The sequence below is a fragment of the Adiantum capillus-veneris genome, chromosome 26 (assembly GCF_014529385.1).
Source record: "Adiantum capillus-veneris isolate H3 chromosome 26, ASM1452938v2, whole genome shotgun sequence".
In the NCBI taxonomy this organism is placed as follows: Eukaryota; Viridiplantae; Streptophyta; class Polypodiopsida; order Polypodiales; family Pteridaceae; genus Adiantum; species Adiantum capillus-veneris.
This window is the reverse complement of record NC_140956.1, coordinates 27,691,513-27,709,915: the sequence shown is the minus strand read 5'-3', so window position 1 is coordinate 27,709,915 and position 18,403 is coordinate 27,691,513. Positions and strand designations below refer to the sequence as shown.

General features: G+C 39.3%; 1 protein-coding gene across 1 annotated transcript; it reads left to right on the top strand.

Moving 5' to 3' along the window:
• The first annotated feature begins 206 nt into the window (after positions 1 to 206).
• On the top strand, positions 207 to 3,378 carry LOC147423169 (putative aldo-keto reductase 4). The gene is made up of 5 exons (XM_086502298.1): positions 207 to 502; positions 1,457 to 1,654; positions 1,899 to 2,071; positions 2,667 to 2,769; positions 2,907 to 3,378. The coding sequence occupies exons 1-5, from the start codon at positions 287 to 289 to the stop codon at positions 3,249 to 3,251; spliced, it is 1,035 nt and encodes a 344-aa protein (XP_086358424.1). The 5' UTR covers positions 207 to 286; the 3' UTR covers positions 3,252 to 3,378.
• Positions 3,379 to 18,403: the final 15,025 nt, after the last annotated feature.

Sequence of the window (18,403 nt, the reverse complement as noted above, 5' to 3'; positions counted from 1 at the left end):
TTTATGCAATGGGCTCCTGCCTCCATCATCCACGTGGCTCATTGCTCAGTTTGTGTTGATGTGCATGTCGGTGAAGCCCTTGGTCTTAGGCCACCGTGAGACCGCAGTTCGACTTGGGTGGGCATCAACTCACAATGGGCGGGAGGTGTGAACAGCTAAACGCAAGACATAGTCACACAGGACACGCGGAAGATACGCGTTTGCAACAGCCATTTGCAATAGCTATTGCTGTAGTTGCGGTGACGAGTCGTCTGTGCGTGGTAGGTCTAGCTTGCTCAAGCTGGCTATGGCGTCGAAGGTACCCAGAACGGAGCTGGGCTTGCAGGGATTGGAAGTGTCGAAGCAGGGGCTCGGATGTATGGGCATGTCTGCTTACTATGGCGCTCCCAAACCTGAGGAGGAGATGATTCCTTTTATTCGCCATGCGGTGGAGTCTGGGATCACCTTCCTTGATACCTCTGATATCTATGGCCCTTTCACCAATGAGGTCTTGGTCGGCAAGGTCAGTGTCCTTTACTTGACTGATCTTTCTTTGGTTTTTTTGGTGGGGGGTTTTGTGATTTACCCCCCCCCCCCCCCCCCCCCCCCCCGGGCGGTGCGAGAGAGAGAGAGAGCGCGCCCACCCACCCACCCACACACACACACACACACACACACACACACACACAATTAGTCTCGCTCGCTCTCTAGAATTTATGGCCTGATAAATTAGGGCCATACATGGTTTCTTTGAAGCATCCCACATACTGTTTGGATCTGTGAATTGACTGTTAGATGCCACATATTCTGACCTTGACATGGGTGTTCGTGGGACATTTCTTGTAGGTCAAGTGAAGGATTGTGTTGTCTAGATTGAGGCACTTGTAACAACTGAACTTGACGGCAAGCATCTCACAATGATTTTCCTGGACTTTTGAAGTAAATGCTTATATTGCTTTTGACGACGGTCGATCCATTTTTCTTGCTCGCTTCCTAGTGTTCAGGCTTCTCAGATCTCTTGCAAAAGGTTACACTTTGGCAATGCCTAGGAATTGTGATAGAAGATGTGTGCACTCTGGTTATCTTTTATGCCTTTGTCCTTCAGCTTCACAATCACAATCTTGCCCAGTGGAACTTCCATTTTATGATGTAGTTCCATTTACGCATGGCGACGCTCAAAAGTGTGAGTAGCTTATGAATAGACAGGAGGAATCTGGTCGGGTAGCCTTTCAGCTCCTTAATTTTTTTCTCATTAGAGGTTAATTGTAGACTTGAACTGTTGCGATTGTGGTTTTAATACGACATTTGAAGTAGGTATACTCAATACTTCGTTTTTGTTCTTGGCTGTAACATTCAATAATGCTGCGTGCCTTTGGTTTATTCACTGCCATTGTCTGGAACCTTAGTAAACTTGTGGTACTAGGCAGCATTGCAATAATCTTATTTAATTGAAAAATGTTTGTTTCTTTGCGTCTAGGCTATCAAAGGAATACGACATAAAGTTCAGCTTGCCACAAAGTTTGGAATCTCCTATGAAAATGGGCAAATGTCATTCCGTGGAGATCCTGGCTATGTGCGATCTGCTTGTGAGGCAAGCTTGAAAAGGCTAGATGTGGATTGCATTGATTTGTACTATCTACATCGTGTGGACACTAGGGTTCCAATCGAAGTAACTGTAAGCTTTTAATTATCTTTTCAGCCTATGTTGAAACTTTGCATGCTTATATGCCTCTATTATATGCTTACGGATGGTCATACATCTTTAGCTGACCGTGCTCAGTGCGAGCTGCTATCAGACTTACTTGCTTGATGAGTAATACATCTCTGAAGATGTTTGCATGTGCGTTTAAAAGTATGAAGCTGCATATATATGCCTTGTGAAATGGCTCCTTTATGGATCTCTTTTACATGGCAAACAGGTAGGAGAGATGAAGAAGCTAGTGGAGGAAGGGAAGGTTAAATACCTTGGTTTATCGGAGGCTTCTGCGTCCACCATCAGAAGAGCACATGCAGTTCATCCCATAACAGCAGTTCAACTTGAATGGTCATTATGGACTCGGGATGTGGAAAAAGACATTGTGCCCACCTGTAGGTAGGGGTCTAAAATTATCACTTGTTTCTCAAATTTTCCAATGCCACAGTGCTTTAATCCTCTTAAGGCAAAGCAAAAGACAAAAGATTGTGGGAATGACTTGTGTGCTAGGCTGCACGTCCTCCTTTATATCGAGAGCCCTTCCAATGTCAGAATTCTTGTTATTTTCCTGTTTTGACCTTTCAATGTCATTAGACTCTTCATGTTCGTCACAGTATTTTCATTTTGCCTTATAAACTCTACTTTTGGATGTTTCGAAAGTTTTTTAATTGTGTGATCCTAACTACATCTCCTAATGGCTTCAAAAAGATTGTGTGATCCTAACCACATCTCCTAAGGGCTTCAAAAAAATTGAATGCAGTACACGTATAGTGCAAGGAAACTCTAAAGAGAAGAGAAGGTTAATGACATAAGACCTTGCACGCACGCTCGACCACCTCTTTATATAATCATTGAAAGTCTTTTTGACTTTCTACTGTCATGAGACCTTTTCAATTCCTAAACTCACCCTTTACTTATGCCTTTTGAGTGTTTTGAAAGGTTTTTTGTTTTCCCAAAGTTGTTGAGACCTGATCCTCTGAACACTGTTTTGCAGGGAGTTAGGGATTGGTATTGTCGCATACAGTCCACTCGGGCGGGGCTTTTTCTCAGCTGGGGCAAAGGTTGTGGAGGGTCTTTCACAGACAGATTTTCGAAGGGTATTGCTAGCTTTATGTCTTTGTTTGCTACCAGTCCATGGAATTGTGTCATCTTTGATTTTGCATTGTCTTATAAGAACCAGTCGTGCACTTATGCTGAATAGATAAGGGTATTGTCTATTGTTATGTGCACACAGGTTGCTCAACCTAGATTTGCAGGGGACAACCTGGATAAAAATCAAAAGCTCTTCCTCTCTTTAAATGAGATTGCATGTAAGAAGGGGTGCACCCCCGGCCAGCTTGCTCTTTCATGGGTGCAACATCAAGGAGATGATGTGGTGCCGATACCGGGGACTACCAAGCTAAAGAACTTTGAGGAGAATGTGGGTGCACTTTATGTTCAACTCACTGAACAAGAGCTTGAGGAAATTGCTCTCCTCTTTCATGAGGATGCAGCTGCTGGAGATCGATATCCGGACATGAATGCATGGACATTTGCCAATTCAGAGACTCCCCCTCTTTCGTCATGGCAAGCTAGTTAGGCATAGTTTTACAGTCAAAACTAGAACGGTAAAGGCCTTGTAATAATTTAAGGGGGATTTATGAAGCATGTACGCAAATTCTCTGCTTGAGCAAGAGGTTGAATTCTGAGTGGATTTGTCGGGGACTTATGAAGCGTACTCTGCTTAAGCAAGAAGTTGAATAGGGAGAGAGTCACGGCAGCTGCCTACAATTTCGAGAGAGACAGTGTGCACACATGAAGCTCTGCCTGAAAGCCAACAAACACATGCTTTCTTGCGCACATGGACACTCGGTCGCTCGCAAGCTTAGACGTAGGCTGCAGGTTCCGACAGCTCTTACGCAGGGCTGTTGCAGAGTGGTCCCAGCCTGTAGGAGACCCTCCCGCCACTGAACGTAGGCGTTCGAAACGAACGATTCCTTTGAAGGCCTGCTGAATTGTCCGCTTGCATTCGAAAACTTTTAAGGCCCCTGTCACACGCGTCTGCCCGGATGTGTGATTGAGTAGAAAGTGATTGGCTGCACATGTGTTCGCAGCTTCAAAATCTCATCCAACGTAAACCCCCGCCGTCATCCTTGCCTTGTTGCGGACATTGTCAAAAGGAAATGTGTGAACATAATCTGTGGGGTTTTGAACCATAATATGTTGCGGTTTTGACGCCACCTAGAAAGAGCTGGGCTACGCCCATTCGATGTATTTTGGTCGAAAATAAAGATATATTGAAAACCATTTAAATGTGTGACAACAACGCCCAAGAGGGGGTTTTTTGGGCCCTGTCTGTTGTCCACGTCTGATTGGGGCCTAATAATGCCAAAAAAAATGGTGGGACTTGCCATTTTTAGGATCAGTGCCTTTTGGCTATCTTCTGCCATTGTTTGGAATCTTATTAATGTTGTGGTAGTAGTAGGGCTCCCAAATCTCCGAAAAATTTCAAAACATCCCAAATGGCTCCTGTAGGTGTGCCCAATTTTGGAAGCAGGTGATTAATCGGCATCTTGGGAGATCCTTTGGACAGATTTCAAGTGAAAAAGGAGCAGCGGGCACGTGGAAAGAGGAAGGCGGGGAGAGAGAAATCTCATTTCGCATGCGGCACGTGGAAAGAGGGAGGGGGAGAGGAAAGAGGGAAAAATCCAATCTTTTACACGTTCTCTCTTATCTTTCGCTTGCCTTTTCTTAGCGAGTCTTTTTAATGGAAATTCCACCCTTCTCACATTTTGCAGCTTTTGCAACCTCTTCAAGATATACTTTTCATGGGAACTCAATAAAGGGGCTTTGTTGGCAACAAGTTGCCAATCCCACCCCCATGTCTTATACATAAGCACCTCTTTAGCCATTTACTTTATCTTCTTGTATCTATTCAATCGTATATCTCATGCATACATAATTGATGATTTGATCACTCTCTAAAGATACCCTCCTTTTCTCTTTATTTCTCTCTTTCTTGTATATACTTACTTTCTAACATATCCCTTGACATTGGAGATCAGAGTTGTGCTTATACATTCAAAGCTCTTTAGGCATTTACTTATCTATTTGTATTTACATAATTAGTGATTTGGTTACTCACAAAGCATATCCTTGTCTTCTATTTATTTATCTTTTCTTCTCTTTCTCTATTTATTACTGAGTGAGTAGGGTAGGTGTCTACAAATAGCCTACTTGCTTCAAAAATTAAATAATTTTTTTTTCAAGATACTCTTATAATAAGCATTATCTTAGCATCAAGCAAAACACAGCCCCAAACATCTAAGATCCACGTGATGCAGTCCCTGAGGTGAGGTGGCTTTGCTTGGCCCAGCTTTGTAGTTGTGTTGCCTAAACTCTATTCCCAACACACTAAGCACTCGATTTTTTACTAAATGCTAGTCTGCGATGATGGGCACAACCTATCGACCGCTATAGAGCTAGATCATATCCTCATCCTACACTTATGCGAGGATTTTACATTTTTTGAGATTGACATACCCTCTAGGATGGGGAGGATGAAGACATGATGTGTGTGTGTGTGTGTGTGTGTGTGCGTGTGCGTGTGCGCGTGCGAGAGAGAGAGAGAGAGAGAGAGAGAGAGAATCCTTTTAGATTTCCACTATTTGGGATTTAAAATAAACTGGGGGAATTATTCATTTACTATTTAAACATCAAAATCCAAAAATCACTTTGACATAGGAGATAAAAGATGTGCTTATATATCTGCCCCTCTTAAGCCATTACTTGTATATCTGTATTTACCCAATAAAACATCTCATGTATAAGACACAAAACCACACACTGACACACACATCCAAACACCCATACACACACAAGTACATATGCGATATACTCTTAATCTCTATCTCTTGAGCTGATTTCTCTGACGGTCGTAAAAACACACATACATTCACACACACACATTTAGATTGACAAAAAGGATTTTTCCTTTATTATTTGGGGAAATGTTCATAGTACGAACTTAATGCTATACTAGTGTTGTAGCTATGAAACCCCCCCCCCCCCCCCCCCCCCCCCCTTCTAGCCTCTTAAATAATCTCCATATGCATGAATACATGCATCTAGCCCAGGTATGATCATACATTTGCTCACCGAATCGTCTTGATGGATAAAATATGCTTTCACTATCTTCCCTGAATCGTCTTGATGGATAAAGTATGCTTTCACTATCTTGTCTTGGTCGGATTGCATTTGTTTTGTTGCCCTTTATCTTGACTTTATGAACGTTCACTCATCTTACACTCGTGAACAAGGAAAGTTTCCTACTTTTGGGGCATGGTAATTGCTTAGCTTACATCCTAACTTGCCATCATGTGACATTAGCTTGACATCTTTAACTTTTCAAGAATGGAAAAAGTTCACATCTCTCCCTCCCTCCGTCCCTCCCTCCCTCTCTCTCTCTCTCTACATTCCATGAGGTTGTTGACTCTTTGGCACACATAGGCATGTAGATGATAAACATTAAAAATGGTTGGTTCAACTACTTGTTTCAAGGTGGAGACTCTTCCTTTCACAAAAAGTTTTGGACAAATTCTCACAATAATTCTCACATTGTGACTTAGGCCTACCTCAACATCACGAGCTTTTGTGAGGGAGGCACCGCATACCTAGCTAGGTACGATTGGGGGCAGGGGACCGCCGGCCCAGTGGGGGGGGGGGGGGGGGGGGGGCGGAGGTCCCTTGCCCCCAATCGTACCTAGCTAGGTATGCAATGTCTCTCGAGCGGAAGCTCATGATGTTATGCATTGTATGAAAAACATTGAAAAAGACTGTTTTCCTACACGAGAATTTCTAAATCTTCTCGTGTTTATAAATTGGTCCCTTGACCTGTCTTTCTCACTTGGCTCATCTCTGCCCACACGTTCCTGGCTCTCACAGGAACGCATCTTTGCATATGCCAACATTTTTGCAATCTAGAATGGCTCATCGTTGCCTGCATGAGTCTAGAACGCAATGCACATGACCGCTTGCTTTCTTGCTTGATCGTGAGTCTCTTTGAGCATGCATACCCACAATCTCTTGGAAAATCTCTACGCATCATGATCACCCTCGCTCCTTGTGAAGTGGTTGAAATGCGCGCGCACGCTCGCACATGCACACACACAATATCAAACAAACATTTAGACTCTTGCGTAGGACCTTGCATCAGAACTCCCATCTTCATTCTCTCTCACACCATCTAGGAAACTACAAAACCAACACGATGCTGCAACAAGTGGCTATAGACACAAGAAGATTTAGAAATTTTCTCATAAAGGAAAACTGAGTCCTTTTCAGTGTTTCTCATACAATGCATAACATCATGAGCTTCTTCTCAAGAGGCACCGCATACCTAGCTAGGTATGCAGTACCTCTCTCACAAAAGCTCATGATGTTGAGGTAAGTCACAATGTGGGAATTATTATGAGAATCTGTCCAAAACTTCTTGTGAGGGTCAACTTCAATTTCATCATGCTTGGCAAGGAGGATATCCAAAAGGTGTACATACAGACTATAGAGCTCGCGTAGCAAAATTCTACCGCTTCTCTGATAGACATGACAAGGAGAAGGAAGCAGACGAGAGATATGAGAGGATAAGGATAACGCACGACAACTGGAGCACAAATGGAAACAGAGAGTTTCATTAACACTAGTCCTATAATTGGACACTAAAGTGTCCTGAGATACTAAAGTGTCTTGTTTTCCTACCAAGTTTTGGCAATTTATTTGTCAAGCTAGAAAGAAGTTTTTTACACCTTGATTCTACCATAGGTTGGTTATAAGGGAAAGAAAACATTGGATTTTTTTTCATCTCAAAATACAAGCCCTATGGACAGAATTGTGGTAATTTCTAAGTTGTAAATTTTAGTGAAATTTCAAGCTGTTTTGCCACAAAAATCATAAAATTCCTATATCTTTTTATAGAGGTGATATTTTTAATGTTTGTGAAAGTCAAGTGTTAGTACTTAGTGTTACAAAATAATGGAATGACCTTCAAGGAATAGTTTTAAAGTCACTTGCAAGTTCTAGACATAATTTCATACTTGAGCACTTGTTGACTAAGAGAATAATTTTGGCCTTTCAAAGGTCCTCTCATGGAATTGGGGCTATTCTAGTGTAATTTGAGAACATCAAATGACGTTATATGTTCAAAACAAGAAACTACATATTTTTTGGCTCCCTAACTTAGTTAAATCTTGTCGCTTACACTATCTTGAAATTTTGATTGTGCAAAAACTCTTGAAAATCTTTAATCCTCCACAATAACATTGAAACCAAGGTTTTAGGTACCCCAATTGTATTCATACAGTATAATTTGATACATTTAGTTGATATATGTGGAAAGTTCAAAGTTATTTGAGCGTTTGAATACTTATGTCTCAAGAATTAAAATATCAAATTTTTTGCATGTGCAGTTTTGAATATTTGAACTGATCTAATAATTGTTGCTTACTAAAGCATTTCTACTTGCCACCTTGAGTTCTCAATGGAGAGGGTAAGCAATGTATCACTTTCTAAAATTCACAAATACATGAAAAACATATTTTCCTATGTATACAAAAATATGCTTGAAATGGCCATATCAAACATGTAGAACTTTCCATTATTTTATATACTCTCAAGTAAAATTTTTTGCACATGAAACTTGCAATTATTTGTAACACAATTGTGAAAAAGATGCGTACAATTTTCTACAAAATCTCTTCGTTTTTTCTTGAGCTTATAAAGTCTATTTCTTCAAAACATCAGCTGCAGTCTTATGGGGTTCCACTTGATGAGTATATTTGTTGATCATCACAGCTTCTAAAATGCAGGGTTATATTTTTTAAAGACCCTCTAGCTAACATATTTAAGCATACTAAGAGGGTTCTCTGTACATTGAAAACAAAATACATTAGCTCAGGGTGTTATTGTAGATTCGATCATTCAGAGACATTGTTTTAGGGTGAAAGCATGTTAACATGTCATGCTTTTTCATGTCCCGGACAATGCTAACTAGCACAATTTTGACATATGCTAATTAGTACAATAACTTGAGCTACATCTCCAAGATCTATGACATATGATACATCAATAGAAAACACTTGAAACAAGGAATCCAAATGTACAACCTCCAACAAATTTTGATATTATTTGTAAAAAATTTACCGGACGCCCAACTTTTTGAAGATGTGCTAACTTGAAACTGCTAACTAGCACAAAAAGCGCGACAGGTTAACATGCTTTCACCCTTTACTGTATAGTGCAAGAGTTTTCCAACACTTTGATTAATGTGTGTGGCAATGCATGTCTTTTCCAGTGAGTTGGATCTATTAACAATACTAGTACAAGCTTATATGAAGTTAGCAGGCCAATTGTGAAAACAATTAAATAAATTTACCATGAACAAACTTTGGTGGGTCACCAAGAATATAGGAGACTATATGACCATGATCCATCTTCTAAATATAACAAAGAAATTGGCAAATAGGTTTATATATTTTCAAAGTAGCCATTATTGAATGTGATAGTTTAACTCCTTGTATTAGATTTTCGCAAAACTTCTTTGTAGACAATGTTGAGAATCTTTGCTCAGAGTATGATAGCTTTATGCAGACTCTCTACATGCTTATCACCTACCACAACTTTGATTGATGACGATGCCATGGTTGAACATTAGGGAAGTCAAGTACATTTTGAGATTGTCAAGAGTTTGTCCTTGTGCTTTGTTGATGGCCATTCCAAAAGCAAGAGTCAAAGGGAACTATCTTTGCTTCATCTAAAATGGCAATCTTGAAGAGCTTGATGATAGAAAATCAATCCTTGATATGAGTACTCTATTCCCATCATTTTTTCATGTGATTATTTTTGCTTTATTCACTGTACAATCTTTCCTAAAAATCTCTTTCTATAAAAGACTAGTCCCCATTGAGTAGACCACAACTTGGATCCAATTTTGGAGCCCATAATAGGGGCATTGTATTTCAATTGAAACTTGTGCAGTGGAAAACCCCCTCCAAGATCCAACTATTCAAAATCTCAAATGTCTATAAGCAATGACTATACATATATAGATGACAATCCTTCACTAATGCCAGGGAGTCCAATCTTTATAGAAAATGACATGCCACTGTTGGAAGTAGGGTTGAAAAAAAACACACACAGCTTGGAGAAGAAAAAAGAAGTGCAAGGCACACAACATAGAGTGTATTACTTAGCATGAAATGGAAAGATAGATGACCCTAGAGTGATGGGTGTATATACAATATGCACAGGGGAAAAAACCTCCTAGTGAGAGAAAAAATGTCCCAATGGTCCTAAGTGTGTTCACACACATCACTACCACATGAATATGGTAACAAATCCCCCCTGGGAGTGCTGCGGTGAATGTGAACTGGCACATAGAGTAAAGGAAAGTGCCAAGCCATGATGATAGGATCAATCCACAAAGGGGAGTAAGCCTAGAGCTTTGCAAAAAGCTTCGAACTTATCATGAGACAATGCCTTTGTGAAAATATCTGCAAGGTTGTCCTGTGTTGGTACATAAGCCAAGTTGATCTCTCCTGTTGTGAGAGACTCTCCTTAACATAGTGGTTAATGCACCTCAATGTGCTTTGTGCAAGCATGGAAAACTAGGTTCCTCGCAACTGCCAATGTGCTCTAACTGTCAGTGTAGATAGTGTTGGCAGTGTCTTGTCCAACACCCAAATCAACCTTAAGGTGTGTGAGCCATACACACTCAACCGTAGCTGTGAAGACTGCCCTGTACTCAGTCTCACAACTAGAAGTGGCCATAGTAGGTTTCTTCTTGATCAACCATGAGATACATGAACTGTCAAGCATGAAAGAAAAACCACTTGTGGACACTCATGTGTCAAAACAACCAGTCCAATTTGAGTCTGAAAAAGCATGTAAGTCTGGCGGCACTGATCCCCCCTTGGGATAAAATAATCAAAGATGGAAAGTGCCACTCAAGTAGCAAAAAATCCTCTTGACAGCCTGCCAATGCTTAGACCCTGGGATGTGCATAAATCTACTGACTTGTGAGAGTGCAAACTGAATATCCGGCCTCATGTTGCATACATAAATGAGGTAGCCAACATTATTCTGGTAAAGAGTGACATGGTAGGATCACGAGCATCATGAAGACTAAATTTCAAACTTGTTTCCATGGGAGTGGCAATAGGTTTGCAATCCTCAAGTTTAAACTTACATAGCAATGTCCCTATGTAACTTTTCAGACACAAGGAAATACCACCATCACACTGCTTAAACTATGACCAAGTAATGATGCAACAGCCCCAAATCTTTCATCTTGAAAGTAGCATTCAAATTAGCCTTAAATTCAGCAATATGTCTCTTATTTGGTCCAGTCATAAGAAAATCATTTACATAGAGAACCACAATGAGAAGTACATCACCCTCACGCTTTACATATAATGTGCTTTCTGTTGGACTGTTACGAAAGCCTCGTTTGACCAAATGAGTGTCAGCCTTCTCATACCAAGCACAAGGAGATTGCTTCAACCCATACAAAGCTTTGTTACATTTTCACACTTTATCCTCTTGTCCTTTCTTGACAAAACCATGAGGCTGTGTTACATAAACTTCCTCAAATATGTCACCATTCAAGAAAGCAATAACAATGTCTGACTGATGTACATCCAACCAAAATGAGTTGCCAATGCACATAGAAAATGCACAATAGTCATACAACAAGTGGGAGCAAAAGTCTTTTCATAATCTATGCCTTTTTGTTGTGCATAACCTTTTGCAACAAGTCAAGCCTTATAGTGATCACTCTCACCATCTGGCTTGCGTTTCAACTTGTAAATCCACTTTGTACCAATGGCCTTTTTTCCAAGAGGAAAATCACATAAAGTCCATGTGTCATTTTCTAGAAGTGCATCATATTCTGATTGCATGGCAGCCATCCAATTTTCTAAATTTTGTGCTTCATCAAAAGATAATGGTTCCTCAACATCATGGAATCTAGACACAACCAAATCATAACAATCTGATGCATAACATGCATGGTGAGAAACTGAACAAGTACAACTAGACAAAGGTGCATCCAATTTAGTGTCACACAAAGTATGCACCAGCCATTTAGGCATACACCTAGCCTTCTCTTTCTCAGCCCTTTCCTCATCAAGTACATCATGTACATCTGCATCGATAACTTGGCTGATCTGTAATATTTTCAAAAACCCCATAGGCTGTACATTTTCCTCATTGGAATTTTCATTCGAACTTCCATCACTAAAAAACAAAGTGTCATAAATGTCATGTGAGCTTACATTACTGTCTCTAGTACATGACAACAAGCGTTGAACAGAATCTTCCACAAACACAACATCTCATGAGACCAAGATACACTTTTTTTTGCAGATGATACAACCTGTAACCTTTGATTTTAGCACTATAACCAACAAAAATACATTTGACAGCCTTATCATCCAATTTCCTGCGCTACGTTTGTGGCACCAAAGCATACGCCAAACAACCAAAAACAAGCATGTGCTCAATAGAAGGCTTTCTATAATGCTATGCTTTATATGGAGTCATAGACTGCAAAGCTTTTGTAGGACACCTGTTTAGTACATAAGTGGGATACAAGATGGCCTCAAACCAAAAAGAATTTGGCAAAAGCTTGACTCTTGACCATACATCGTGCCATTTTCATAAGTGACCTATTTTCCCTCTCAACAACACCATTTTATTGAGGCGTATAAGGTAGTTGGTGTTTTATCCCACGACTAGCCAAAAATGCATTAAACGCATGAGACATATACTCCCCCCCTCGATCGGAAGAGAGGGTGCCCATAATACATTTTGAGACATTTTCAGCCATAGCCAAAAATTGTTTGAAGCACATAAATACTTTGGACTTCACTTTAAGCGGATATATCCATGCATGCCTGAAGTAATCATGAATGAAAGTCACAAAGTAAAGATAATTTCCCAAGGACGGAGTTTGCATGGGACCACAACATCACTATGCACAAGATGCAACCTGGATGTGGCCCTAAGTGAACCATCCTTTGGAAACTTCAAATGCTGCATCTTACCCAAAATAAAGCCTTCACAAACATGTTTGATAGGTGCTTCAAGAGGCAGCAAAGAAGCAACCATATCACATTTTTGCAAACACAACAAACTGGAAAAATTCAGATATCCAAAATGTGCATGCCAAAGTTTTGCATCTGAAATAGCCTTAAAATCCACAACTGCATTTGCAAAATTTTGTCCACACTTGTCATATAAAGTGAGATTATACAGCCCATGGCATAAAATCCCAGATCATAACAATTTCATCACCGAAACTGAGATCATGTATTGTACATCTGTCATCCACAAATGTGACTACAAGAACAAGTCTTGCAAGTGTAGATACATACAAAAGATTCTTCTTGATCCCAGGTACATACAATGCATCAATAATGTGAAAGAACTACCATTTGGAGCACTAATCACAATCTTTCCAACTCCAACTTGACCGGATTAGAGGCATTGTTGGCACAAGTGATTGAATTCCCATGAGGGACATCCCTGAGAGAGGTAAACAAGTCATGATGAGAGGTAATGTGCTTTGTAGCACCACTATCAAAGTACCGCACTTGAGCATCTGTAGCGAACTGACAAACATGCATCATGGACATTAAGACCATATGTGCACTCTGCACTAAAATCCCATTGTGCATCACCATCAGCATCACAATCTCCTTCCACAAAACACTCAACAATAGCTGCATTGTAGTGGAAACAACATTAGTAGTGGAACCAACCTCTTTCTTCTTCTTAGCCTCTTTGGCCTTCAATTTAGGACACTACTTGATCAAGTGATCATTAGCTTTACAATAATGGAAACACATATTCTTTTTGCCCACTATTACTCCCCATATTTGTTCAGCAAAATCTACAAAACAGGCTTGGGATATTCTGGCTGGTCTTTATGCAAGTCACACATGAGGCAAAAATTGCATTGCTGCATAAAGAATTGGACTCGAAGATTATGCATGAGGAAGATGACATGGACACTTTCCTTGCTAGTGTCAAGGATATCAATGAGAAGATTATTTCTGCAAGTAAATTCATTTATGACAGCTCTCTTGTGCAGACTGTTCTTGATGCTTTGCCAGATTCTTACTAGACTTTTGCTAGTACTTGGAGACTTATGACCCAAGGAAATCCTGGAGTTGTCAAATTTGATGCATTATGCACATTGCTGTTGCAAGAGTCACTTTCCAGAAAAAACAGGGCTAAACAACGTGAAATTGAACAGGCCTTTATTGCTGCTCAAAGAAAAGGTGGTAACAACAATGTATCCACTTCTCATGGTTCTTCTCCGAGTGGTAAATCACCTATTTTTAATTCTTCTGCTAGTAGAAATTCGTCTAGGAATTCTTCACAGACCAAACAATCAATGCATGAGCATGTGCATCTTTTACATCCCAATGAGCTTGCTCAATTGTATGCAAAACAACTATAACAACAACTTTCCTTGTAGCAAGACCGCCAACATCCTCAACGTCGCCTCTATCCTTAAAACTAGGATGTAGATTAGTGCCCTACACAATGTTCCAAACGCCCTTCGACACAAGAACATGCTGCATCACATAAGTCCACATAGGGTAATTGTCCCCATCCACAACAACAAACATCTTGAACACATCTGTGTTGCTGTCAGCCATGGTAAATATTGCACCTGATGTGAAAACTGCTCAAAAACAGGAGAAGAAAAGAGGGAACAACATGTGCTATATAGCATAAACCATAGAAAACTATAAGGGACCTATTATGCTGAAAATGGCACTGGCATAAGTTTTGCACAAAATGACAAAATAACATGCGTAGTATTGCCTGTAGTGGAAACGAGGCCGAAATGAGCTCGAATCAGAAATCTAAGAAGACTGAGCTCTACGAGCCATCCTAGAATATTTGTCAACCTGCAAACGCTCGCCAAAACTCATAGAAATCAGAGAAAGTGAGAAGGCGTGTGCTGGAGCTGCTGGCGACTAAGCCCGGGAGTATGCAACTTGCTGTGAGGTCCCTGCCCCTTTTTGAGAGGAGCGGAGTACCTTTGATAGGTCTCCAATCCTGAAAAAGAAAAACCAACGGACATTGCCTTAGCTACTACGTAGCCACGGGCATGAACCGTTAGTGAAGGATTGGTCCTATCTCGCTATGGCGGAGCGTGACCACCATAACCCTATCTAAAAACTATCTATAATCAATTATACCTAAAAGTATAAATCTTAGAGTGACCAACCTGTGCGCTTTTTTCGCCATGTTTCAGAAGCACAGCCGCCAAGGTTTGTCTCTTTTAAGATTTATGACTAATAAAAAAAATTCTAGCATTGGAAAGTTACCCGACTCATCGGGTCCACCCGTCCATAGAATGATACAGTCGGGGTATCATTCTCCCACTTTCCACACCACACTCACCCTTCTTTTGTTATCTAATTCCTACCACACTGTTTAAACATACATGTTCCTTTACTTTATTTATGATATTGGTTCGTTAAAACAGCCCTTCAAACAGTATTACAAAAAATAGTCAAACAAGAAGTCGTCCAATTTTAAACCAACAACCCTTGGATTAGGTTCACTCAAGAATCTCTACTGGCGCTATTATGTCCGATCGATATATACATTATTTATAAAAACCCTTGTCCTCATGAGCGTCCCATACCGCTCGACAAGTACTCGTTGTGCTAATCTGGACGTACTCCCGCCACAGCAACAACGGTGCCAATCTGGGCGTCATCCTCACGCCACAGCAAAACAAAACTGCAGTATCTAGCTGGGCTAATCTGGGTGTACTCCCACCACAGCATCAGCGGTGCCATCCTGGGCGTCATCTCACGCCTCGGCAACTACCACATAATACCAGCGCTAATAAGTAGAGAGACTTGAGAGAAACCATACCGAAGGTTTTGGACAAACATTCTTTCCTATAGCAACCAGTTTAACCAGACAATCTTTCCTACTTGTCAAACATATGACTAGTTTCTTGGGGTTAAGCCCCGTGGTTTCGGTCCATGTTTTCTTTTCATAAGGTAAATAATATATTCCTATGGTCTCGCATATGCAATGATGCATAACTTGAAACTGCAATACTAACCTGTACCATAGCTCCGATTGGTCCGATTGGTGGAGACATAGTATGTTCGCAGGGGTTCCACCGTTACTTGTACCAGCTTCATGATGATTAGCGCCTTGGGTTCGAGCAAGCTTTGGAGCCATTTTTTTGTACTACACTTATGTTATATACTTAGAACTTTAAATTGGTCAATTTCCCTAGTAATCTCTTGTTTCCAAAGAGAGCCTGTAATTTGAATCCTCGCCAACTCGGATTCACACTTATTGTTGTTGTTCTACATCTAATTTCTATACATAAAATATTTGCTAATCGTAATTAATCAAAAATTAAGTGTGTAAACTATGAGTGAAAGTTTATGAATGCATTACTTTTATGCTTCACATTTCTAATCCAAAATTCTAACTTCAATTTCTATACTTCAACTGAATCAATTTTTAATATTATTCAAAATTCTACTTAATCTAATTGACAATAAAATTGGTGAATGAGAATTTCATCATGTATAATAAGAATATGATGAGTTCTCTTATGTATTAACTTTCAATTAACTATGCATGAGTTAATAGTGAAGATGTACTAACTAGAGAGAGTAGATATACTTAGAGAGATTGGAGTAAAAGAAAACATGCACACACATCTTTTCTAAAGTTAATTGAATATTACTAATCCATTAGAAAGATTAGAGTAAGAGAGAACACACACACATCCTTTTCTAAAGCTAATTGAATCTTACTAATCTATTAGAGAGATTAGAGTAATAGAAAACGTACACACACATAACTCCTAAATTTAATTGAATCCTACTAATCTATTAAATAGATTACAATAAGAGATAGCACCCACACACACATATCCTTCTTAAAACTAATTGAATCTTACTAATCTATTAGAGAGATTACAGTAAGAGATAGCATACACACACACATATCCTTCTTTAAGCTAATTGAATCTTGCTAATCTATTAGAGAGATTAGAGTAAAAGATAGCATACACACACACATATCCTTCTTAAAGCTAATTGAATCTTACTAATCTATTAGAGAGATTATAGTAAGAGATAACATACACACACACACACATATCCTTCTTAAAGTTAATTGAATCTTACTAATCTATTAGAGAGATGAGAGTAAGAGATAGCACACATACACACATATCTTTCTTAAAACTAATTGAATCTTACTAATCTAGTAGAGAGATTAGAGTAAAAGATAGCACACACACACATATCCTTCTTAAAGCTAATTGAATCTTACTAATCCATTAGAGAGATTAGAGTAAAAGATAGCACACACACACACATATCCTTCTTTAAGCTAATTAAATCTTACTAATCCATTAGAGATTAGAGTAATAGATAGCACACACACACACATAGATAATTGAATCTTACTAATCTATTAGAGAGATTAGAGTAGGAGATAGCACACACACACACACATAGTTGATTGAGTCTTACTAATCTATTAGAGAAATTAGAGTAAGAGATAGCACACATACACACATATCCTTCTTAAAACTAATTGAATCTTACTAATCTATTAGAGAGATTAGAGTAAGAGATAGCACACATACATCATTCCTAAAGTTAATTGAATGCTTAATTAATACGCACCTTATTAGTCCACTAGAGTTTTTGCTCTCTTAGTGGTTTGTGGACGCCTTCTCTCTAAGAGAAGTGACAGCACTTCGTGAGCGCTATAGAGGCAATCTCTATGTCTAAAGTGTGATCATGGATGCTTTATTTATAGCAGAAAAGAAAACGTCCAACCTTTTTCTCCAAAAAAGAAATAATTTTTTTTTAAAAAAGGATTTGTTTTTCTAAAAATCATACCCGCGTTTTTGGTATCCTTGTGGTACCCATCAGCTTGACCACTTTGTTATTATCATCAAAAGATAAGGCCACACTACCCCCCCTCATTATGGTTAGTCAAGACTAGCCTCTCCTTTTCATGTGACAGTGTGTCCCACTTTGTCCCCTCCTATGTGAGTCCATGTGCCTTCCTTTGTCATCCCTGTGTATTCTTTTGTCTTTATAATTATTTTATTTATTTCCTTAATGATAATTTACTTTACATTTTTAAGTTAAAATTTACAGTCTTATGTTAACTTTACAACAGTAAAAGAAAATTCTACAATCAGTAAATACGTCTTGCAATAAGTTAGTTAGTGATTCATATAGCTAAACATGTCAAAATTTTGTAGCGTACTAGGTTTTCTCAACCTACGATTCATAATTTGAACTTGAATATCTTAAATAATGAGTGATGATTAAAGAAAATTCAATTGCGTAATAGAACTTGTGTGAAATTTGAAAGTAGAGACCTTACAATTTTCCAAACTTAGAATTCGAGATGCCCTCATCTCAAGAACAGTGAAGGGTAATCCTTAAGAAGGGATGTCTCATCTTCCCAAGTAGCATCTTCTATAGGGAAATCCTTCCATAAGATAAGATGTTCTTTGATGGATCTATTCCTAAGCTTTCTCTCTCGAGTTTCAGGTTAGTAGTATCAGGTTGGAGTTGTAGAACATCTTGAGTAGGTAAAATGATTTTCTTATCATCAAGGACATGATCAGGGTTATATACAAAAGGTTTTAACAGACTTACATGAAATACATCA

Bases quoted from the DNA above. Each gene is read 5' to 3' on its own strand.
- LOC147423169 (XM_086502298.1), top strand. From the start codon at position 287: ATGGCGTCGAAGGTACCCAGAACGGAGCTGGGCTTGCAGGGATTGGAA. The intron at 1,655-1,898 runs GTAAGCTTTTAA...CATGGCAAACAG, and splicing joins GGGTTCCAATCGAAGTAACT to GTAGGAGAGATGAAGAAGCT. The intron at 2,072-2,666 runs GTAGGGGTCTAA...ACTGTTTTGCAG, and splicing joins GACATTGTGCCCACCTGTAG to GGAGTTAGGGATTGGTATTG.